We start from the raw sequence: 25,409 nt of genomic DNA on the forward strand, positions 1-25,409 counted from the left end.
GAGTTTCATATGGTTTGGAGTCAGGAGAAAATCAAGCAAGATGCACAGGGACCAGTAGAGAGTAAAAAATGGTGCAGATTCACTATGGGCTAAAGTAGGGTTAATGATGCTTTTGCTTTTTGTAAAAACTTTTGTTCCTCTCAAGTCTTAATGACTAATAAGCAGTGTTTACATTCACTCTTGCTTTAGCCAGCAGCCAGGGCTTTGCAAACTGCAGACATGCCGACCTTAAGCAATGATTGGTGTGTCTGAGGTACCCAAACAAGTTCCAGATGAACTGGTGCCTCTGCATAGTACAGTCCTGTGCAGGGCAGAAACACCAACCTGCCCCTCCAAACAGCACAGCCTGGCACAGGACTGCTTGGATTTGTCCACACTGATTTTGACACCAGGGCTGGTTCCTTCAGTGACTTCTCCAGGATTTCTGCTTAATGCTTACTTAACTGCAGGCATTTTCCCAAGTACCCAGAAGAGAGTACTGGAATTTCTTGATTGCACAGGTCTGGCATCATGGAATACTTTTTATTTTCATCCTCCTGATCAAGGATGCATGGAAATCGTAAGTATTACACACTACCACAAGTCACAAGATTTACTTAACAATGATGGAATTTAAATAAAGAAATACCTAAAAACGGGGCCTTATTTCCTTTTGAGATATAACGGATTGTGTTTTCTTTGACCAAAAAAATCTAAAATGGTCTTAAACAATTTTCTCATAACAATATGACTCCAAGTTGAGGCTCTGAAAATACCAGATGACAGGTGAGTTGTGATGGTGCTGTGAGAGTTTGCAATGGGTGGCCAGGAAGTTCCGATATGAAGGTCTGTCAACATTGTCTAACCTGGCCCATATTACCAGCAATATGTCCTGAAAGCTTTCAAGTGAAACTTGTTTTCCACTTGAGGAACTCTGATGCTTCCTGTGTTCCTGAAGCAAGTGTGCTGCCTCGTTTGTTTAATTAAAATGCACCATTACGGATGTGAACATGGCAATGACCCAACAACTGCAATTTCTCTCAACCCTGCAAGGACTGCCCCAGTTTGAAGGGGCTAACATGGGCTCCTGGAAAAAAGTTCAAGATCCTTTGACAAGTCAGTTTCCCTGTCAAAGGAATGAGTTTTTAATACAATAAATATCAAAATGTGGAGAATGTGCCCCATGAGATCAGTTTAAGCCAGACACAGTGTCTCAGCAAACAGATTTTCTGTGTCACTCTAACGTTGCTATACAGCAATGTATCAACTGATCTCATCCCATCCATGAAAAAGACTGTCTTAACACCTAGTCTAGTGATTACCATAAAATTAATTGATCTTTAATTATTCCTGTGACTTGCTTCTTAGTTGGAGTCATGCTGACTGCCAGTGAAATAATTCTGCTCTCAAGCCTTCTAATCATTCCTGCGGTCATGAATTCACACTAAACAGCAGTGCAGAATAACTAAGATTGGACATTACATCACTAAAAACACATGAACCAACTGTCCTCAATGTCTCCCAGACTGGCGCTTCTCCACATTGCTGTAGATAATCTGGAGACCAGTTAAGTAGTCAGTCAGGAGTTTTCCAGTGACTGAGAAGCAGGCGAGGGGTTAAGAACACATAAAAAAGAAGATAAACTTTCAATGAGATTATCTCTTGTAGTCCTGTTTCTAACAATACATAAAGGAAATTGAATGCATATGCTGAAGAATGTTAAATGCTACATTTTATTAAGGAAATTAGTCTTTTATAAGAGAGTCAGAAGAACTAAGAATGATCCAAAGGGTCTCTTCCCCATGCATTGTAAAGCATCTAGCCTCACTGTCACTAGTGATCATATATGCACCAGTAATTATTATAGATGTGGTCTTGAGGCAACTTCACTTGAGATTAGGGTATCAGATCACATCTCCAGCATCAGTCCTGCTGGCAACAATGAGTCCTTAACTTCATGTTTTGTCATCATAGTTGATGAGTTACTAGAAAATCCAGGTTAAGTGTTAGACCAAACAGCAGGTCTCAAGCTGGTCATAAGTCCTACAGAGAAAGAACGTGACTCCATATTTTCCCTGGATTTGTAACATCTGGCAGGCCAGTGAGTACAGGGTGAGAACAGCTGTTTGAGAACAGACGAGAAACACACGGATATGGAAGAGCATGTATGTAGGCTGTGCACAGTCCAGCTCTACATCAGCTAAAATGAGATTTGTAACATCATTTCAGATAAAAACCTCTGCTCTCTGGCTTTTGTCAGTGCTTGCTGAGGAGCTTTAGCACTGGATTCTGAACACAGCAGTGCAGAGCACCACAGGATAATGTGCCCAGCACATGGCTGGCAGCACACCCTATGCCAAGTGGTATTGATGAGAGGATTACAGCCTCATGTCCTTGGCAGCCAGTGAACTGAATATATTTATTAATGAAATTGTTTAAACATGCTGGAAATAATAAATCTCAAATCTATCGAATGCTATATGATGGCTGGAATTAATTATGAACAGGCTTGTAGCAAATCATCTTTTCTCTAGGTTCTGAGCCATAAATATCAAACTCATATGGTTTATTATATTTATTATATATTATATATATTATTATTATATAATTAAAGGCTGAATGATAACCATTATAGCCACACCATCCTGAGGAACAATATAGGACACATACAAAGAAAACGGTTCCAAAGGGATATTCAGGTCAAGTCCAATCACTGCTTTGGCAGCTAACCACAGGATAAAATTTCCTTTCGTAAAGAGATGAAGCTCCACCTGAAAACTAGTGAAGTGCTACAGCTTGGCTCCTCCTATGAGAAGCAGCTCCAAAAACTTTCTGCTCCTGTTACTGAGCTCTTCGTATACACTCTGATCTACACAAGGTTCACATCCAGTTTATACACATTTTCTCTAAGGTCAATATTTCCCTACAAGTTAAAAAAGTGTTTAACCAGGTGTTTAACCTTTTCCAGTGTGGAACAGGTGGGTTCATTGTCTCTCCTGCTGTTTGTTTTAATAGAGCCCAGCTCTTTTAAAGCTTCTTAAGATACACAGCCTTTCTCTGCACTTGTTTTAGTTCATGGATATCTTTCAATCCCAGCTGAGATCCTAATAGGACTTTGAGAAATGTTGATTCTTTTTTTTTTTAAATACTCCAGCTGACATCATTTCGGGTAACTTGTGCAGTGCTTCTGGCATCAGCTCTAGAAAAGGAGATACAAAAATGGGAGAGCAACAGCTGCTGGATCAACGTCAGTACCTTCTGCTTTGCCTCAGTATCTTTTCTCTTGGTAGTTCCCTGCATAAATACTGACAAAGACCAGTAGTGTTTATGTGATTTACTCTGACAAGCACAACTCAGGTGACGTTCTGAATATGAGCAAGTTCAAGAGCACTTAGGAAAAATATGAGGCAGGGTTTTGAAATCCAGGTAGTCATAAATGCATTCTCTCACTATGCCTCCCTATGCTGCTAACAAGGAGACAAAAAATGTTAATTTAAAAGAATGTCTTGCCTGTAGTTGAGGAGAGGGTAGATCAGAAATTATAAAACAGATGAAATCCCTACTAGATTAGTGCTTTCCAATCTCTTCCAATCTGTGGACCCCATAAATTTTTTCAAGGCAAGCACTGCAGCCACTTAAGGGCTTCCAACAATAGATCTGTTTTATCAAATACCTTCCCCAACTATGAAGGAACTTAATATCCATGATTCACAGGCTGGGAAATGCTGGAGGTAAGCATACATCACTTATTAAAGAGAGGTCCATTTAAGAGTCCACGTGCATTTTGTATTTTCAAAAATGTCCAGCCAGTGTTAAAACTGAATAATCTACAACAGAAAGTTCCACACGGAGAGCATGTACAGCTAAGCAAGTTCATTTTTATATGTTTCCACAATATAAACGAAATAATAACAGTAACTGCCAGAGTTCCTCTCTTGAGGTTTAGAAAGTTTCCAGCTACAAGGTCTATTCCTAACTCATTAAGGGAGTTCAAGTATTCACAACAACTCAATTAAACAAAAACCAAGGCATATTTCTCACATCTTTTGCAATTGAATTTAGCCAGTATTTGAACAAAAAAGAATACTGTGCAACAGATTTGTGGTACACACACAATCTACACTGACATGCAAGGGGACAATCCAGGAAAGATTTGCATGTGAGCTAACTTTATAAGAGACAATCAAGAAACTCCCCCAATGTCTCCAGACTAGAATCAAAACTACAATTTAATTGGAACCAGCCATATGTCTAGGTCACCTAGACGGCTGGGAAAGGCCAACAGAAGTGCAACACCTCCATGAAGGAGCACATGGGAAATGCCAACAGTCTAAAGAATCAGGACTTCTACCTGGAATACAGAAAAATCCCTCCAGTCAAGCCTCTGAGCTAAATTCAGCACAACAGAGAACTGATGCTGACTGTCCAGGCTAGCTGCTCCCTATGGGATAAGGAGCCAGAAACTAAGACCCAACAAGTAGAACAAGGGCCTCTTTAACCAGAGCCTGTCCCACAGCCCCTGAGGTTTAAACCTGACAGCAACCAGATTTAAACAAGAGGACATAACACAAGCTCTGGTGACAAGTCTAAGCTTAAGCTCTGAAGTCAACCAGCAGGTCAGGATCAGGCCCAGTGAGGGTAACCAGATGCAGCCCCTGACCACAGCACAGTTCCACAGCAACGAGGGATGTCCCAGGTCATGCCACAAAATGAACTGATGGATCAGTGTCTGGCTCAGCAGTGCCTGTGGCCAGGCTGAGCAGGGCCTGTGGCAAAGCTGGCAGTGAGGTTGGTCATTAATGTCCACCAGTGCCCACAGGGCCCTGACAGTGGGCTGGGTACCTGCACAGTCACCAGCAAAATGGCTGTTCTCAGGCAGCAGGGTACTGGCTCCAGAATAAATTTTGGACTTAAAGAAAACTTTGATAGCACATTTAACTTTTTTTCATGAATTAACAGATTTTATGGAAACCGTTTCAACAACAAAAAAATTCCAATCTGCTGTAATTCCTGCTGCCACTCTATAAATACAGCCCTAATTAAATCAAAGCACTTGCAGCTTTAAAATAGAACTCTACATACATCTAAATGCTTTGCTAAGCCAGGGCCTAAATGCAACACTGTGTTTGTTTTTGTGTTTGTCTCGTGTTTACAGATGGTGACGGACAAGCCAATACTTCTGCCAGATCTTTCCCTTTCACATGTGTTCTGTGCAGTCCATGGCCAGGATAAATTGGTGTAGTTCCAACGAGGCCAATTTACACCAGCTGAAGATTCAGACCCACAGCTGTATTTGTGTAAACCTCCATGCTGCATGAGCACAGCTTTTCCATTATGGATATCTGTGTATATGATTCATAGAGTACAGTAAGTAAGGCTACAGCACATTAAATTATTCCAGACAATGGGCCCAACTGTCAACCCACTAGAAAATTAGTGAGATGTGTGACGTGACAAATAGCTTTGTATTTATAGCAGAGCACCACTTCCAACATACTCACACTGAATGTTCCTACTAAATGCCAGAGTAAGAGATCTGTGTATTTTTTCTTGACACATATCAAGCCACAGCCATGCACAAAGTAAGGCTTGTAATTCCTACAATGTTGAATAAAAAAGTAAGAATTTTATTGTTGAAGGTGGGAGAAAATTACAGATCCTGAACACAAAAATATGACTAATGACATCTGGGCGTATTTTATACATCTGCATTTTTTGCTTGCTTTTTGAAATATTGCACCTTTCCACCACACTTAGTAACATCAAACACTTGGGAATTCCTGGAAAGGATTTTCTGTTCCTTAAAATGGAAATGGCCTTTTCTGGGCACAGATCATCTACAGAGAACTGCTTTCTGTCTAAGTGGAAATTAATTCATTGGTTGGATAGGGAATGTAATAGTAAAAGATATAAACAGACAACAGCCATGTGAATGGAAAACACAGTGTAAATTATGAAAATTTCCCCCCCTAGATGAGGGATCTTCCTCTCAGTTTTCAGAAGAAATTTTCACTCAGTTGAAAATGCTGTAGAAGTTTGGTGACTTTGTTACAGACTCTGTTTCTCTTCCTGGCTGAATGTGTGACATTCCTGTGACTCCAAATAGCTGCCACTAAGAACAAAACAGCCAGACAGATGTTTACTGGTTGGTACCAGAATCATGGCATTTCCCCTACCAAACCCAAGTGTGTCTGAGGCCCAGAGATGGAGCTGTGGTGTAACCATAGCTTTAAACTCCTGACATGTCATGTTGCTTCATGTCTGGTTGCTGGAATGTCTGATGAAAAGCCAAGGATATCAGCTTTCCATTGGACTTTGGGGTGTACAGCCCTCCTTACTCCATCCCACAAATCAATTAGTTCAATGTTTCCCCTTGCTCTGGCAAATCTGTGGAGCTGGAAGGGCAGACAGTGTCTGCAGCTGGTGAGGTGGCACAGGTGGCTCCACAGCTGGCACTGGGTCTCACTGCCCCCTTGGCAGAGCCCCTGGATCTCACAAGGTGGCCTTCAGGGGGTCCTGAGCTGCCACCAACCACTTCCTACCAGCTCTGGCACTGAGGGGGGCCCCATCAGGGACCACCACAGGCCAGAGCCTGACCGTGGTGCCAGAACATTAATCAGCCAGAGAACACCTGGATACAAGCTGTTAGGGAAAGAAAATGAGGGTTGCTGAGGGCTGGAGACACACTGTGGGGTCACACCTGAGGGATGAGTGGCCCATGTCAGGGTAGGAACTCTAAGGAACAACAGCAGAAAAAAATTAAGAACCAGAGAACAGCTATAACAGCAGCAAAAACAAACTTATGTGAATATTATCCCTGACATGCCCCGCTGCCCACCAGCCCACCAAAAAAATTTTGATGGACTGGTTATAAACCAAGTCAAAAATGAGGGAAATTTAAGCCAGAGAAAAGTAGGTGTTTATGGCAGTGTGTTCTGCTTTTTCCTCTCAACACCCAAATCAAGATCAGAAGTTTGTGTTCATAAGCTTTAAACTGAGCAAAATTCCTCAACTCAAGACTGTTTTGTCTGTGGCACCTCTTCAGCACCTGTGCAGGACATAAGGCATCCAGGACTCTGGTGCCAAATAATACAGAGAGGTCTTGAGAGACATGAGAGTTCAAGAAAATATTTCTGAATTAGTTTCTACAATGTGCATGATTTGTAAGAAAAAAACTCAGAGCGACCTGGTTTTAAATGACACTGATACTTCTGGAAGCTATCCACAGACCATGCTCCTGGTTTTTCCTCTTCAACCCTTACCAGCTCCTGAGAAAGCAACCTCTCAGCTGTATACCCACCTTTATCTGTTCCCTATAAATAGATATCAAGGGTAATTTAAGACACACTTTTAAGACCCCAAGCTCTGCCAAATGTGGGCCACTGAAAGCATTTCAGCCAGGCCAGGAAGACGTTAATTTAGAAATAATCACATGGCTACATCTGAAAGATGCTGCACAATAAATCTGTGAACCTCATGTACATCTTAATTACATTATTTCCTGACAGCTAGTCTCTTATCACCTAACCTTTTTGAGGATCAAAGCAATAAATAAAAAAAAACCAGCTTTCTTCTCTTTTTCTAGATGTGTGGGCTTTGTTGCCCTTTAGAGCATTTGGGTCTTCTCATCTTCACTAGCTAAAGCAGAACTTTGTGGTTAAAACATGCTATAATCATCCTTAAAAATGAGTTTTAAGCCTGTATTCGGGTGCCAAACCTCTTTTTTGTGCCATACTGATCAGGGGAGCATTCCTGTGCCTCCCAGCAGTGCCAAGTTGGAGATGCTGAAAAAGCCTCAAAATGCTCCCTATCAAAATTGGCAAGCGAAAGAAAGAGGAAATTTCTGCAAATGCAAAAATATTCCACCAGAACATACTGCCTTCAATTATTTTTGGACCCATTCTAATGTTCATGGAGGAAGCAAGAGGAATAGTAACTGCGTATCCAGTGTCGGCAGCAGGAAACTACAAATAGCAGAGCACACCATGTTCCAGTTCCAGCAGCGGCGGCTCCGAGCCGCTTCCTTACAGTCAAGGGTGGATGGGCAGCGAGGTGGCTGCTGCCAGAGCCTGCAAACAGAGCAGGAACCACACCATGGCTCAGGCAGTGCTGTGCCCTCTTACACTGAGAGGTCACGAGTGTGCTGGATGCTCCAGCGTAAATGGGACAGAGAGTGACCCTGGATCCCGTAACTGTGCTATAGGGCACGCTCAGCATGAAGGAAACGTGCAGCTCTTCCTCATCCCGAGCTGCAGCAGCAGAGTGAGGCATTGTTAGTGTTTTTACATCCCCAGCTAAAAGATCAGGTTCAATTCCAAGTGCTGTGGAGGCAACATATTTAGCTGCCAGTAAAAGAAAAAAACCCCACCCGATCTGGCAGCACAGGGCAGAATGAATTAATAAAGAAAGAAGGAAAGCACTGGGATATTTATTTTACACATCAGATCGGGACTCCCACTGCAGCACAGGCTTCCTGTGCCACAGGAGGCAAGGCAGTTAACCCCTGTGGTTTTTAATTCCCAATTTTTAGCTTTGAACTTTGAGTCCTTTGCACTTCATTCTGCTACTCCAAAGCCAATCCAGCTCAACAGAAATCAGTGTCTGGCAGATGATTGCCCTTCCTTATGGACAGCTGTCCACATCTGAAAAATTAGTACAAATGCCTTCAGAAGATTCTTGTGTTCGTTGCTTCTGGAGTCTGAACTTGGGTCATGGAAGTGTTAAGGGCGGAAGTTTGTACCCTCAGAGCTGTTGAGCCAGCAGCAGCAGACATGTTGCAAGAGAAACAGAAATGTCAATGGGAGGCTACAAAAGGGTCCTGCCCCCTTTACCACAGAAAAATAAGTGATGGTTACAGCCATGGAAGGTGACATTCACCACTAGAACAACAGCCACAAGGAAGAGAATTTCTGATATATATATTTACTTCAACCCCTGAGTTGCTCTGCTCAGCAGGCAAGGCAATCCCACGCTTCCTCAAACCAGATAGCAAAATGGGGTTTGTAGCTGGTTTTAGTTGTAGGAGCAGCACAAAGCAGTTGGTGTGCACTTGTGAGGTTGTCCTGTGGTCACCAGCTTTGTCCCCAAGCTTTCTCCTGATGGATGGAAAGGCAGAAAAGCAAACATTCACAATATTGGCATACAAGGGAAGACCCCCTGTGGTCATGACTGATAAATTGGAAAGTAGCAGGATACAAGCCTGACATGGTGAAAAAGCTGCAAGCTCCTTTGGAATATCACTAATAATGAAGGCTTTTTTCTTTTACAGTCAAATTAGCAGAAATGAACTCTGTTTTTGCTTGAGGAAAGTTAAAAACTTCTATAATGATCTCCTGATCTTGCAAAAATCTGGTAGTGGTTTTTTTTCCTACAGGTGCCAAGAACAGGATCTTATTAAGTGTGACCAGCAGTGGTCAAAATAATGAACACTTCCCACAGAGCCCACCACGATTACTTCCCGCTCCGACAACTCTTCACTTTAGATTGGGGGCAACAAATTGTGGATGGAATTAGCAACCTGTCAGAAGGCAACTTCCGACAGCAGAGGTCAGCTTGCTGCATCTTTAATTGAGAGCTGCAGCCTGCAAAGGCTGCAAGTGCCTGCACACAGGTTCCTGAACTGAGAGATGCAGGCTGTGCAGGATTCATCCTCCTCTTAAAGATGAAGGGATTTGCAAGTAGTTTATTGTTATAGATGCTGAAGAAGGTTCGCCCCCACAGTTACCCAATGATTCTTTTTTGTCCATGACTAGGTGAGGGAAATGGCAGATTTGACACAGTTTAGCTGCCGCTCTCAGAGCCTTCCAAAATGGAAGGTGCTGATCCCACTATGACATCTCTTTAGCACATGACATCTACGCTCACAGCATCACAAGGAACTGTCAACACACACTCTGTGCACAACCACCCCTTGTTATAATGTTTTCTCTGCTTCTAGGCAAACTTTGTTCTTTTATTTAGTTTGTTTAAAAAAAAAAAAAAAAATCTGATAACAGGTAAACCCAGTAATTTGGGAAATCCATGAGCCTGTTATGCCACCACTGAGCTTCCAAAAAAACCCAGTAAAGATGCATTCAGAATATCATACTGTTTATTCAGCTGCATCAGAACACCTCATAATGGCTTACCCATGACAGCAAGTACTGATGTGCTTCAAGACAAAGCAGAAGCAGTACTCAGTAGCAAAAACTGAATTATTTTAAAATGCTACAGAAACATGACAAAGAAGACATTTGAATAAACACTGAAAATTAATTAAAACCTGCTACAATAGAGTTTTTGCTACATGCTTTTAATTCTCACCTGTTTATTAGAGCCTCTTTTGTTCTAGGAAGTGTGAAATAATTAAATAAAAGTGATTAGAGCTGGCATAGGGTCATCTGGGGAAATACAGAGATTTTTAAGAATAGATGTACAGTTTCCCCCTTTGATATGAACTTCCTGTGTTGATCCTTTGTCTGTCCTTGATTGATGCTATCAGAAGAGTTATTGCTCAAAACAGCTTTAGTGAAGCAGTATACTCCCAGTATATGCCAAAGCAACCCAAATCCTGTGTGGATATACATATTCCATAGGAGTGTTGTCATACCCTTACATCTCCAAGGGCCATTTTCAACTGAAAATCCACATTTCTTTGTTGGAAACAACCAATATCCCAGTCAGATTCAGGACCTCACTGTGCTAGATGTCATACAAACACGCACTCAACTTTTTATTGTTTGTGCACCCAACTCAATCTCGATTCACGCCTCCTTTCCACATCACCTATACAATGACATTTTCAACATTTTATAATCTGATACTGTAAGATGGTGTCTGCCAATTTAACAATTTAGTGACCTATCTGCACTTATTTTTTGTGTTATGCCCAGTATTAGAAATTCTGTGTCAGAGCAAACACTTCATGTTGAACATGGGACCTGCCCTCTGTTGCTTTAGTTTCAGAGCAGGCTTAAGTACAAAGCATGGGATGAGATGATGACCTTCTATTCACATGGTAGCTTATTTAGGCTGGCAGCTGACTTTCCTTCCCAACACAGGCATCCCAAGCCTGATTCTGTGAACAGTTATCTAGTGAGAATCTCTAGAGCAAAAAAAAAAAAGGCACCATATGCTAAGGGAAACTTCAGATTATAAAATAAAGCATTTTTCATTGGCAGCATGTGAGAGAAGATGCCAGATTTGGAAACAAGGTTTCAGGAGAGAACAGACACTACGTGCTCTGTTCAAGAGTCCATTGCATGAAAAAAGACAAAGATGTTAAGGTAACTTAAAATACTTTGACTAAAGTCAAAGACTCTTGAGCAATGTCTATTCCAGATCCATAAATGTAGAGAAATGTATATTTATTCTATACAATAAAAATAAGAACCAATTGTGTCAGGAATTCATTTCAAAGCTCATTGTTCTGATATTAAGACTATTGCAAGCCCTGGCAAATCAGGCTGCCCATAATGTTTCAGATGTGAGCTAACACAACTGGAATCCCGGGATGGGGACACCAGCATGGACAGATGGAGACATGGCCTCGTTACCGTAAGTGGGTGGCCACGGCTGACCCTGCCATCAGCAGAGCTGGAGCCAGAGCCAGTAGCTGGTACCAGGGAATGCCACACTGCTCCAGCTCACTCAGTGCTGTCACTGGGAGCTCTGATAGAGACCTCGAGTCCTTCACTCATTTCAATAGCAGCTGAAACTCTGTTTTACAGGACCAGGTCTGTCTTTTTTAGCACACGACTCAGGGAGACCTCAAGCTCCAAAACACAACTAGATCAGGAGTACAGCTAAAACTAGCCTGAAACTGAGTTGTTTCACCTGAAGAGAGTAGTTGTTGCTTTGGGCTGACAGGGGTAGTTACCACCACCAGCTTTGTCTTCTAAGAACTCTTTTTCTGGAATTATAGGTAAGAGATTTCATTTATGCTCAGCATGAAATTCTTGGTCCCTCTTCTTATAAAGCTCTCTGCAAACATGTGCATGTTCACAAACACAGACAGCCAGTTCAGTGCCTTTGCCAGTCAGAATTCGTACCCCATGGCCCTGTCCTTTCTCTGCACAGACATTTGAAATACACTAAGCATGACAGAAACATGTTTAAATGAGTCTCACTTAGACCCTCAGTCAAATGTCTCTGCAGAAGACACTAAGCTTATTGACTCCTTTTATTGCAGAAGTCTTATGGAGCTTACCTCAGGCCTAACAACACCACTGGTGTTCCAAATCTCCAGGAAAGCTCCTTACTGTGATGCTCGCTCACTGTGCTGTTGTGATATCCATGGTGTAAGTACTTAGATGGAAAATCCAGGGCATGCTGAGTTCTGCCCACCAATGCAGTGTTCATGTAACTTAAATGAAATCTAAATCCTATACAAAAATCCATGTCTAATCCATGATTATTATGCCTGTATGATTACTACTGTTAACTGTTAAATACCACTCATTCAGTAACAAATCCTTTCATAGTCAAACAGCACATGGGGCATATGTACTTCAGATGTGCCCTCATTATTAATCTTCATTGTGGTTCTGTCCCCTCTTAATGTGCTTCCTGGCTCCTCCCCACTCCTAATTAACCACCTCCCCAGAACTCCTTCGTTTTGTATTCATTTCACATATGACAGGTTCCCCTGTCACCTTCTCTGAACTCTCCTCACTGGCTTCCCGTTCTCACTCCCTGGGACACTACCCTCTCACAGTAACTTCTAAGCCAATAATTCCCATGAAATCTTGGAGGCAATTGTATATATGGCACATAGCACAGATCAAAGAAACCAAGTGCTTCCAGCAGTGAAATCAGAGAGGGGAAATGGTCCTTCACTAAGTGGATTTTATCTCAGTCAGAGGAGCCTGTCCCAGGTGCTGTGCCTGGTGGAATTATGCAAGTCCTTAACGGTTAATATGACGTGTTGCAAAGAGGAAAACTCTATAAATTTGCTTTAGGTATCACTTCAAGGGTCTTTTGACACCGCTAAAAGAAGAGAACTTAGAGGTGATGTAGAACGTAAAAGGAAGCAAAGTTGGTTTTTAATCTTGCTTATACTGCTTTTCCAGAAAGTCAGCTAAGACCCATTTCTAGGAAATGCTTCCCTTGACTAAAGGAGCAGCTACAATTGCTCTACTTAATGGACTGTAATAAAATAAACTGCCTCCTATTAGCAAGAAGAATCATATCATCAGTTTTGTAATGCATTTTATTACAAAACATACAGCATCAGAATTTTTAAATGCAGTATGAGGGGAAGTAATGTACGAAACAGTTAAAGTGGGTGTCATACAATCATAAATGTACTGATAGTTTCCTTTCTCCCAAACATCAAGATATCAATTTTTCTTCTGTAAAGCCATCTTTTCCCACCTGAACCACAGCATAAATTTCTACATGTTGCACTTGATTATCCATCAAAGCCATCCTGCATCTTTTTAGAGAAAGAGTAGCTTGCACAACATTCCTTCCTTCTGAGGAACGTGAACCTTTGGCAGATGTAATACTCCAAAACGAGCATGAGCATGGTTCAAGTACTTGGACTATATATTCTTGGATACTCTTCCCCCCCACTGACTTCACTACAGAGCTAGAGCTTCTCTGTATTTTTCTAGACTAACTCTGCCTATTAAGTGACATTCTTAACCAGGAACTCCTAAATTTCATCTGGCACTTCCGAATGGGTATATTGTTAGTTAATGGATATAATGTGCTTCTGCTGAAAATCAGTAGGAGTCTTCCCAATACTTTCATTAGGAATTGGAATCGGACACTGGACAGGAGTCTAGTACATCTGATACAGCTGTAACTTTCCTCCTTGAGAAACCAAATGCCACATTATTTATTTCACTCAGCGGGGGCTGACTTTAATAGCACCCATTCAGTAGAATAACACAACGGTTCCCTTACGTAAGGAGACTTGACTGAGGAAGGGGCCAGAAGTGGGTGTGAGAGGGAGGAAGGCAGTGTCTGCTCCTCAGTGCCGTGGTCTCACTGCCCACACTTGCACCGGGAGTGGGAGGCAGGAGAACTGCTGCAATTGTTACTGCACCCTATTCCTCTTAACTATTTTGCTTATACCCCCCTCCAAATTTGTCTCCTATCTATGAACTTTGCAGTGTTAATCACATTCCAATCACTCTTGCACTCACCAAAATCTTTCTGTTGCTCCAGGCTGGTCACATCACCTGGAAAAAGGGAGCTACAGCTGCTGTGGAGTAGGAGCTGCAAGCTACCCATGCTTTCCCCTCCCGCTCCCTGCAGACACCCGCAGAGCAGTCACACCATAGCAGCCCCAGCAGCCAGCACAGCTTCCCATCGCCTGCTCCACAAGGAAAATCACTGGCAGAGCTGTATTTTTCAAAGGGAAGCCTTGGTTTACACGGGGCTGATGGTTTTGACTGTAAGCCTGCTATTTCACTGCTCCTTGAAGACTAGATGTGGCCTGTGGTTTGCCACTAGACTTTCTACAAAGCTGGCCTGATCCAAATAAAATGTTTCTCCCACCGCAAACTTCCAATGAAATTCACTCATGGCATTTTCTAACTCCATCTTTTGGAGTTTGCCTTTGTGTAGTGGTGGACTGTGTAGGAAGTCAGGAAGCAAGAGGGGAGGTGAGGACAGAGAGAACATGCCAAGCCCCCTCTTGCCTGCTATTGGGGCTGATTCCCACAGTGTTAGAGCAGCTCCTTGCTCTGCTGTGAGGAGCTTACAGTGCAGACCCTTAGCTCGGTCCAGCTGGTGACTGTATTGTTTATACTTAACATGGACAATGCTGATTACATCATGAGTTTTTTTCATTCACAGACATGTTGGGGTAGTAAAATTGGTGTGGAACCAACACAGAATGATGTGGAAATTCCTACATAAGTCAAATTGGGTGCCAGTTACAAATGATTTCCAGAAAAGCTGGAAAGTATGGAGTGTAAGTATAATTTTTTGCCTTTTTTTTTTGTATTTATTCAAGTGCAAAACATGTGGACTCTTGCCTGAACTCTTCTCCCTGTCCAGATTTCCACCAACTAATTATCATTTCTCAGATAGTTCTAATACTTGGATCTACGCTGATTGTGGGTTTTTTGTTTCAAACAATATTCAATTTAGACTGGGATACATTTTTTAATGTTAGTGGTGACTAAAAATATTTTCCCTGTTACCCAGTAAAACACAGTGAAGCCTCAGTTCTAGTTTCAAAATTATATATATCTACATATGTATTTCTCCATTAGTTGGTGAGCAATAAATTTGTTGAACAGTGAGGGTCAGGGCTTCGCCAGCAGCTGAAATGTGTTATTTATCAGCAGATCATTACAGTCAGCACTGCACAGCATGTGAACTTCCTCACACCCCTCTGCCAAAGCTCCCCACATGGCTGACCTGCCTGCTGACTTGAGCTTCAAGGAGCTTCCAGTCTCCATCTGGAGATTCAATCTCACTGCACTGTTTGTGCCTATGTGATAGCCCCACTTTTCCTTTCCCTTGGCCCCAGTACAGGAAAATAAAACTCTAAAGCCCTGACTTGGGGACACAGTTTCTCCACAGAGAGCCCTGCTCTCTCCCACTGATTTGAGTGGGAGAAGCCCAGGCTGTGACTGCCACCCCCTCTGTTTATTTTGGCAATGAGTTGTTCAGCCCACAACTATACAGACTTCTGTGACTTGTAATGCCTGTAATTTAAATATTTTGTGTGTCCTGGCAGTGACTGCCATTTCTAAATGTTCCAATAGAGGGGATCTATAAGAGGGGAAAAAAAGTGAATTGATTTGCTTTGAACATCTGGGGTATTGTAATACCAAAGGGTGCAAAAATTAACTTTCCTTAGAATACTATGTGTTTTAGTCCTTGTGTCCCTTTTTTTTTCTATCCCATTTTTAAGAACTTTTCAGACAATAAGGACACATTAAATTTTTGAAATCAGAGATGTCCAGAAAATGAAAGTGCTTCTCCATTTTCTCCTTATTATAACAGGTTTCTTGAAATATCATCCAATGAATATACAGAGATATTTTTAAAGACCCTAAAACCTTGTTTATATTCAGAATTTTATGTTGGAGTTTGAGCTTTCACAGGCTACTAGAGTTGTCATTTGACTAGAACTAAACGACATATCCAGGCTATACAAAAAGATCTGTGTCTCTCTCCAGGAGATGAAGAGTATCCTGGCTCTGCTACCACACCTAAGTAGAGTGCAACTGAGCAAATGGAGGTACCTGGAAACTCTAAAATTCAATATGCAGACATATTGGTGGCTATTTCTATAGTGGAGACAGCACTCAGACTGTATTTAGCTCTGAACATTTTATGAAACAAGTACTTTCCAGTCTGAGGTGGTCAGACTACTTCAAAGAGATCTGAAAAAGGCAGCTACAGAGGAAAAGCACATCAGTGTTTTACATCAGTCTACACGTGCGAAATGTGACGTTAAAGGGTCTGCAACCCTTCCAGGAAGAATTTTAGGGACTCACAAACTGAGAAGACTAAAAACACAGACTTGGGAATATAAAAGAAGAAAATATTTTATATTCTTTGGGAAAACACAGAAGTAAAGAAAAGGCAAGCAGAGCTAAAGCAGAGAAGCTGTGTCTTTAGTTAATGTGTGGCAGATGAAGAAGAGAAGTTGAGAAGAGGAGAATCCTGGTTTTGTCAAACTGGAATTGCTCAAGGCAGCCAGTGTTAGAAAGGCAGAAAGCACATTCTCACTTCTTCCTTCACGTCAGAAATTTCATTTACTTGTTGACTTGCCTAGACCTTACACATAACAACCACAGAATAACACATGCAAAGAGCTTTGCTGTCACATTGCCTAGACTTATATCACATCATCCTTTCATGCCTGTGCAAGAGGTAGAAAGGAAACACCCTGGAGACTTCCTTCAATGCCACAGAACAATGCTTGGCAACAAGGACTTCTCAAACACTGCCTTGATCTGAGAGCCTTTCAGCTTATAACATTATTAATTATAATAACTTCCTAAATATTTACTAATAATATTATCAAATAATAATAATAAATTTAAAAATAAAATTAATAAGCAGCGGTCATCCGAATAATCCCAAAGAAACTGAAAATCCAGAGTGAAGCACTGACTGAAGTACAGCCACTGCTGGGAAGGACAAAAGTGAGTGGCCTCCTTATAGCATATGACACACAATGAACAGGGGAAATGCTACTATTGTAGCATTTGGAATTTAAACTCTGCTCTTATGCATCCTTGAGTGATGCTGCAGTGACTCTTATTTTAGAGGGACTCATCTGAATTCAAGGTTTTCCCAACAGGACGATTGATTATAAAATGATGGAGCTTTTACAGTCCCAGCAAGTCTTGGAGATATTTAGTACATGCATTGAAATCCAATGTCAAGTGTCTGGTTCTGCACTACTCAAGATTAAGTTTGTTTCAGCAATGTGCTTCTCCAGGGTGTTTTAAAATAACACTAACTAGTAGCTGATTAAAAAAAACCATCCTCATGAGATCCCCCTGCAGATGAGGTCTGCTTTTCTTTTGCAACTCCTCCTGGGTTTGTCCAGGCAAACACATTAGTGAGACAACTGGATAATGCATTAAGTAGAGAAGATTCAGAGATTGGTGATTTTGATGGATATACAGACTAGATAAACATGATTCTGAGAGCTCACGATTCTCTCTTCCACTGAGAATACCCTACCTCTGTGGCCTGGAATTTTAAATGTGCAACAAAGACTTCTCACAAAATCACCTAAGAAGGTGCCAAGCACTTCTGCATTAAGAAAGCCAAGGCTTTAGTGCTACACAGTGTTCTAAAGTAAATTCCCTGAAACCTATACTTGAAATTTCCCATCGACTCCAAGAAGATCAAATAATCACAGTGAATTAAACCCCAAAATCATTCTTTCAGTGCTGTGACAAACAAATATATTCATAAGCTTAGTAAAAGAAGTTTGAAAAAAAAAGCCAGATTCTTGTGCTAATGTCTAACAAATATACTCACTGTGAGACAGAAAAGCAGATTAGCTTTCATCAAAAGTGACAGAGACAAGTTACTCTTGGATATTATTATGCCTGCTACATCCAACAATTACCTTGGTGAATTTGGTTTATGAGTCACATGAAGTATATCTGCTGGCAACATGAGATTTACACCTGTGATGAACACCTCATGTCGCCACTTATAGAAAAAATGGTCACCCTTGCAACAGAGTGTTGTTTAAAGTATGAAAAAAGGAACAGATTATTCCCTACCTTCTCAGCATCTTGCTCAAAAAGCCGGAGTTGAAAGCACTGGTCCAGTTTCAGCTTGCGGACATGCCACATCTGATGCAAGTGTTGCCGGGTAGAATGCAGCTTGTCTAAAAGGCTGGTAATCTTTGGCACTAGACTTTGAAAATCTGCACTTCCAGGAATGCAGTTCCTACCAGAAAAACCATCACTGGATCTTATGCATTGTAATAACCTCTGGCCCTCACGATCCAGTTCTTCCACAGGAGCTTTAATAACTTTTTTCTTAAGCTGTGTGTGCTCATCAATCAGCCTTCTTGAGCCCTCAACATCAACTGGAAACTCCTTCCTAGCCAACATTTCCTGGAGATCCTCCAGCCTTGATAATAAATGGATGGCGCTGTTGAAAAACTCTTCCAAGGAGACACGCAGCTCTATCCATTCATCGTGGTTGTAATCCAAGGACCCTTCGAACTCGTCCGTCAGTTGAGAAGGGTCAACAAGCTTTGCCAGGCCTTCCACAGACACCATACTTGTCTAAGGAAGGGAAAGGGACAGCATTTAAATCAGGGGCTATCCAATCAGAATTAACAGCACAACCCATAAACAGCATGAAGTGAGTATTTTCCTCATCAATACATAGCTGAAGGCACATTGTAAGAGATGTCAAGGACTGTGTTTAATTTTGATGTATTAATTGGACAGAAAACTTTGCTACTAATGGCACTTATTTATTTATTTATTAAAAGACATGATATTTACTGAAATAATGCCTATCTTTTTTAGCTGGCCTGACTATCAACAACATGTAGTGAAAATGCTTCTGCCACAGCTTTTCATCAGCCCAGCTGGACACGGAAGACTTCCTACTGCAGCCTTTGGATATCTGGACGTGGTTGTTCACTAAACAGGTACAGGTATTACAGGGACTCTGCTATTTGTGTTACACCCCAGCTAGTGGCTACCCAGAAGCAAAAGTTTCAGTTGCATGAACTGAAGCAGGTATTGCAAACTGCCATAACTGAGAATATACTGGGTTTCTTCTTCCAAGTTATTCCAGCTGGCTTTTTGTCACTCTTCCATATTAGCAATTCCTAATGTAATTATACCAAAATCAATGTAAAACTGAAATGTCATTGAAGTATTAACAACTAGAACTTGTTGCCAATAGAAAGTACTGCTCATGAATCATACACAATCAATGAGAAATGGTTTTAATTCATTCAGACTCGGTAACTGGTGATAGAGAAAAGCACTGGATGTCTGGAAAACAGATTACAGTTCAAGGACACAGAAACTGATAGCTTTTCCCATTTGTTTTAGACAAACTACTTCTTTCTGAAATTAGGAGCATAGGGTTTCATATGTAACTAGAGATTTTCAGTGCTGTCATGTTAACACCCAAGATGGCAGTCCTTAAAGGCTTGTATCTTCATCAGTAACTGCACATCTATCCCCTAGAGATCAGGCCTCTAAAGAATGCCAGAGCTTGTGCTCTTCAGAAATGGAGGCACCCAGTAATCACAGCACTCTTGTAAAAGTAATCTACGAAGAAAAACACCTAAAGTCCTGACCACTATCCTGAATTATGTCCATAATAGTAGGCTAGCCACTGGTTAAAGGTTAATAGTAGCCTTTTTCTTCCAATTTGTATCCATCCAAAAATATCAGGCATTCTGCAATGTATTAAAATTGAGCTTGTATTGAACTTAAGCTCAGGAGAAAGATTATTTTTAAATGTTCTTGCAATATTCCTTGCATTGAGGAAAAGTGAGGAGAGTGGGAAGAGCAAAGAAACAGTGGGAAGGTAAGTACGTAGCTTCAGAGGGTTTTCAAATTTTTAAACCTCTTTATCAGGACACTGAAACCTTGAAGATAATTCAATTTAGAGTTTAACTGCCTGTCAGGGAAATATTTCTCTTGATGGCTAACACTTGGGGATCCCTCTCATGGATCCAAGCTAATGGAAACATTGCTCTAATCATGGACAGAATCTGAGATGAGATAGTAGCAAGGCTTTTCGTTTCTTGAATTCTGCAGAAATTTTCTTTATTCAGGTTTGATTTTTTAAGTAGTTATTGAAACTCTAATGAAAACAATTTTAGTGAGGTAGGTAGGTGCTTACTGTTTCCTAGGCACTACTCATCCCTCTTTTGAAATCAATTTAAAAGTGTTGCCCAGTATTTAGACTCTTCCAGCAGGAGAAAGAAAATAATCTTGAAGGCACCTCTGAATTAATGCTAAGTAAGCTGCCTGGTCCATTCCTCAAAGTGACAGGAAACTTTGGGATCCACATACATCAACCAAACACTTTTCTTTCTCTTTCTGGGTGAAGATCTGTGTACATGCTTCACTCTGGACTGTGACACAGAAACACTGTGCCGGAATCTCACCCCACAAAATCCAGTTCATCAGCCTCCACTAAGGGTCACAGTGCCCTGGCACACACATAATACTTCCATTAAGCTCAAAAAATACAAAACCTTAAAAATAACTGGCCTTAAAAGTAACACTGGGTACTGCTGAGTTTGTGGATGGGATAGTTCAGCAGAGACTCCCATTGCCTTCCACTGCAGCGTGCTCCTGCCAAGGCCCTCGTGTTTGAGCCGAGCTGTGGGAAATTGCCACGACAGGCCAGTTCAGAGAGGGTATCTGTGAGCTGCCCCACATAAACCAAATAAATGTGGGCCTTGTTTGATATTCACAGTTCTTATGAGAGAGCATGAGCTGCCCAAGAGCCTGAACTTATTGACAAGCAGTAACATCCCAAAGAATCCTTTAAACAGAAGTTCCTTGATTGTGGTGTGTATATTGTAGGGTGGACCACAGCTTAGGAAACCTTGGTTTGATTCATGGAATTGAAGGACTCAAACCATTCTGTGATTCTGAGTGTCTGCAGGTGGTTCAATAGACAGTGAAAGCACTGACTCTCCCCCTCTGGGCCAAAAATTTGCGGACCATTGGACACCCATGTGAACAGCCCTGCAGACAGACCAAGGCTCAAGGGCACTCACAACACACACAAAATGAAAATACATTTAATTCATTCCAGCATGTACAGCAAACAAGTCCAGAGCTTTTTAAACACTACGGACTCAGAGGTGTAACCATGAAGAATAACTTGATCACAGTTTACTCTTTACTATCATCACAACTCCACATAATAAAAACATATGTCAAGCCTCCAGAAAGTATTGATTTTAAAACCAAACCCATGTCCTAAAAATACATACTTGAACTCTGTTCCTTTACCTCTAGGCTATGAAACTTTAGGAAGACATTTTCTAAAGCACTGGAGAATTGAAATTCAGTGTTGGATATACACTCATATTCTTGGGCTACTATGTGACTGCCCCTCAATGCCCTCATACATTTTAAACAGAAGCTCCCCATGCCCTAAACCTATCCTACTGTTAATCTCTGCACAGGCTCCCTCCTGCTCCATGTTCTGCTGTAGCCACACAACTCCCCTCTCCTCCCCACCGCCCCCATCCCTCTCATTCCCCATGGCAGCAATGCCAATGTCACTGCACTGTGATGGCAGCTGCCCTGCCAGGACCAGTGACGGCAGTGAGCATGAGGAATCTCTGAGTCTAACAAACCCATACTGGGGGCAGCTTTGCTTTCAAAAGCACATATGGGATAGCAAGTGGAAGTTATTTTGATGGCTGAGTCCTCAAAGGTACCAAGGAGTGTAAAGACTGATTTAATCAAAGCAAAATTTATGAATTGACTGGATTTTGTGAAACGGGTGAAAATTTACAAGCACTTAAAATGTGATAATAATGTAAAATTGTGTTAATGAGTAACGCCAACATAATTCCTCATAGCCATTCAAGGGTGCTTGCAAGAACAGGTTGAAAATAAGGACACATTTATATCACACCAACTTCACCAAAACTTAAATAGATACTTAAATACAGTCTTCCATTGCAGTAAACATTAATAACTATAGCCAAATTTTCTTCTGCATTCCAGAAATGCAAAATTTGTGTGTCTCTCTGAAAATAATGGATTGGTAAGACAGCCAACAATAGAAATGTTTTTCAGTGAATTATTAAAAGATAATGCATGACTAAGTCATGGCAGGGCATGACTGATGTATGAGCACTTCATGCACCTGAGTTTTGATTCTTTTTGGATAAGAAGCTAAAATTCACAGAAGACTGAAGTGCTCTAGAGAACACAGCTGGTTTGTCTTCATCAACAACAAAGTTAGTAAAATTTCCTTAATTATGCAGTTGTTATATACTGGTTACTTCTCAAAGGACATGCCTGAGGCACCTTATCATTCACATGAGCTGTTAATGTCACCCCTGAATTGTAAATCTCAATTAAGTGAAAGAGGTGACAATTTAGCAAATGTCTTTTATAAAATAAAAGCCACTAGTGGAAGTTTGGTAGAGGTAAACTAACAAACCCATACAGTTGCATCTAGAAAAGAGTATCTTTAGCATTTTGACTTGATTTGGTATTTGGTGGGGTTTTTTTGTTTTTTTTTCCTATGAGAAACAAAGGAAAGACTTAATGCACCACCACCAAAAATAAATACCACAAAAAAAACCCCTCAGCAAAATGAACTATGTGAACCTCTGGGATGAAACATGTAACTCATTCCACCAGTGTGCTCAGAAAACAACCTGATGCCAGGGCATCAGCCTAGTCTTGCCACCTTCCCCCAGAGGTATATTTTGCTTTCAGTCACAGGGGGTTTTTTACCTGAAGAAAGGTTCTTATCAGAGATAATGCTTACATTTCTACATGGTTCTCACCTCAAAGATGAACTTGGAACTGCCGAAGTTTGTTTTCTGCTTCTGCCAGAAATTATCAGGTTTTATAATCAGGGCAACATGAATCTCAGCAGGAAAGGCTTCTTGAAGGGTTTTTAGGAGAGGCTTGATCAAATCCCATTTGGATCCCCGCATATCAATAATAACAGTGAATCCTCGTTTGCAAACATCTTCGCTGCAGGAATAAAAGCATATCATGAGAATTAATATTGTGGGCAGCCACACGGAGGCTTGACTTTTGTTGCTGGTGTTTGGTGCTTCAGAGCAAAGCAAGGAATAATGAACGAAAAAGACTAAAGATAGTACAGTATAAAGGCTATAAGAAAGGTTATATTAAATGTATTATAAATCATATATTATAATGTAATTTACATGAAATTCAAGTGTCTAGATTACAGTTTAATCTCTAATTTTCCAAGCATGTGTAATTCAAATACTCATTGAAATCATACATACTTTCACACAATTGAAAACAGAATCCAATATATCTGTATAGAAGCTCTTTATGTGTACATACAATGGATTCTGCTTTCAACATATTCAACCCAGCCAAAGTCAACAAGCAGGGTCCTGTGCCTTAGCATTAGTGGCTACTTGTAAATTTGGGTGCCTTCATTTTTAGACGCCCCTATAAGGGCTTTTTAAAAAGTTCCAGTTCCAGAAAAGTGTCATTTCCAGAAAAGTGCCTGGCAATTACTCCCTGACAGGAAGGCCCTTGTGACTCAGCATGTGCACTGTTGTCACTGGGGCCCTTTTCCCTCATGATTGATCTTCCAAATGCTACAGGACCTTTTTTCAATCCACAGTGAGACTTTTCTGACAGCCTTTACTCCTTCTTTCTCAGAAGTCCAAGACAGTTATCTGGCCTGGTCACTAGCAATGGGTGGGGCCCAACAACACCAGAGCATTCACTTGGAAACACACCTCTTCTTTTTCCTCACAAGAAGAGAGGAGAAAGAATAGCATATTTCCATTCAAGTCAAGTCTGTGCAGCTTTCAGCATGGCTTTTCAAGGGACATAGCAGTATTTATCCTCAGAAAAAGAGGTATATGTATAATGCAGAAATTGTAAGACTCTTTAGCCTCCACAGAAATATTCCCAGTGCACAAACACACGGGAGGACTTTCACTACACTCTACCTCTTTAACTTCTTAAAACACTCTTTCTGCTAATAAGATCCATCCTACATATTCAACGGAAAGCAACTCTATAAACTTGCAATTAGGTTTTTGGGCTGGAACAAGGACAGGAATATTCTTCATAGGAGGCACACACCGGACTAATACATGTTAAGAGAACCAGCTAACTTGAACAGTCTCAACATAGTGCCAGGCAGGAGCACTCAGAGACAACAAGCTTGGTCCTCTGCCTTGGCATTATTGGTACATCCACAGCACACTGCATAAAATAGTCAGTGCAAAGAAAAACTACGGAGACCAGGCACTTCCAAACACTCAGGAATACAGATCTTTTTATTCTGCTTTTACCTACTGCTGAAAGGTCAGACATCTGATCCTTTCATAACTAATGCCAAAGAAAGGCTGTAAAAGAAGCTTTGTTGGGGGTGCTACTGCCTCTTGCCTTTTGGAACAAGAGCTGAGACAAGGAATCAAATCAGAGAGCAAAGAATAGAAAGGGGGTTGTGTTTTGTGTTATTTTTCTTGCAAATCTTTATAGGATCTTCAGGAACTTCTGCCAAATCACTGATCCCTGTTTTACTAAACTGACTTTTCCAAGGATTTCTTCAAACACTTGACAAAGAGATGCAGGAGTCATATGGACACATGGAGGGCTCCAACAGCAGACAAGTAACAGGTAAGTGCAATCTGTCTTTTCTGATATAAATAAGTAAATACACCACCACCATCCACTGCAACCACAGCAAGGCATAGCCAATATTAGCTTCATTCCAACTCCCCTTGCCACAGCCAACCTGCCAACTTACCAAATCTGATGTAAAACAGTAAGTTAACACTTATTAATGAACAACATAAAAACCTATTTTGGTAAGCAGAACAAAAATGTCCTGAAACACTGAAGTCTCCTGTTCATGAACCTGAACTAGAGTCTTAGACACAAAAAGATCCAGATCCAAAATTGCAATTTTTTTTTTTTTTAATCTGATAAATGGTACTAACCTGTAACAAGATCTGTGGGTCTGTAGTATCATCTACACAATTTGATCCCCCCAGCACAGTGATAACTCCACATTCTTCTGACTTCTTGCAGAAAATTAGCACCTGATTTCTAAACCTGCTTGTCAAAATCTATTATTTAACAGTGTTTAAATTGTTGCAAGACAGAAAGCTGCCTGCTCATCATTTCTACTTTCAGTTGCAGAGCTTGCTGCAGAGATGGTGCCTTTGAGAGCACTCATCCTGCACAAACAGGTAGCTGGATACTAATCAGGTACTAATATCTCAAAGAAAGAAGTGGGAGACAAGAAAATTATTTAAACTGTAA

The 25,409-nt window shown here is 41.1% G+C and overlaps 1 protein-coding gene across 12 annotated transcripts in view; it reads right to left on the reverse strand.

Annotated features, from left to right (window-relative positions):
* Positions 1-25,409, reverse strand: part of KALRN (kalirin RhoGEF kinase) — a 484,636-nt gene that overhangs the window by 267,547 nt on the left and 191,680 nt on the right. For all 12 annotated transcript variants that reach the window (XM_039555510.1, XM_039555513.1, XM_039555508.1 and 9 more), the window contains 2 exons: positions 22,928-23,120; positions 18,180-18,692 (listed from right to left, as the gene is read on the reverse strand). In XM_039555510.1, coding sequence (XP_039411444.1) covers positions 18,180-18,692; positions 22,928-23,120 — 706 coding nt within the window. The remainder of the gene's footprint in view (positions 1-18,179; positions 18,693-22,927; positions 23,121-25,409) is intronic.

This window comes from Corvus cornix, chromosome 7 (assembly GCF_000738735.6).
Source record: "Corvus cornix cornix isolate S_Up_H32 chromosome 7, ASM73873v5, whole genome shotgun sequence".
Taxonomy (NCBI): Eukaryota; Metazoa; Chordata; class Aves; order Passeriformes; family Corvidae; genus Corvus; species Corvus cornix.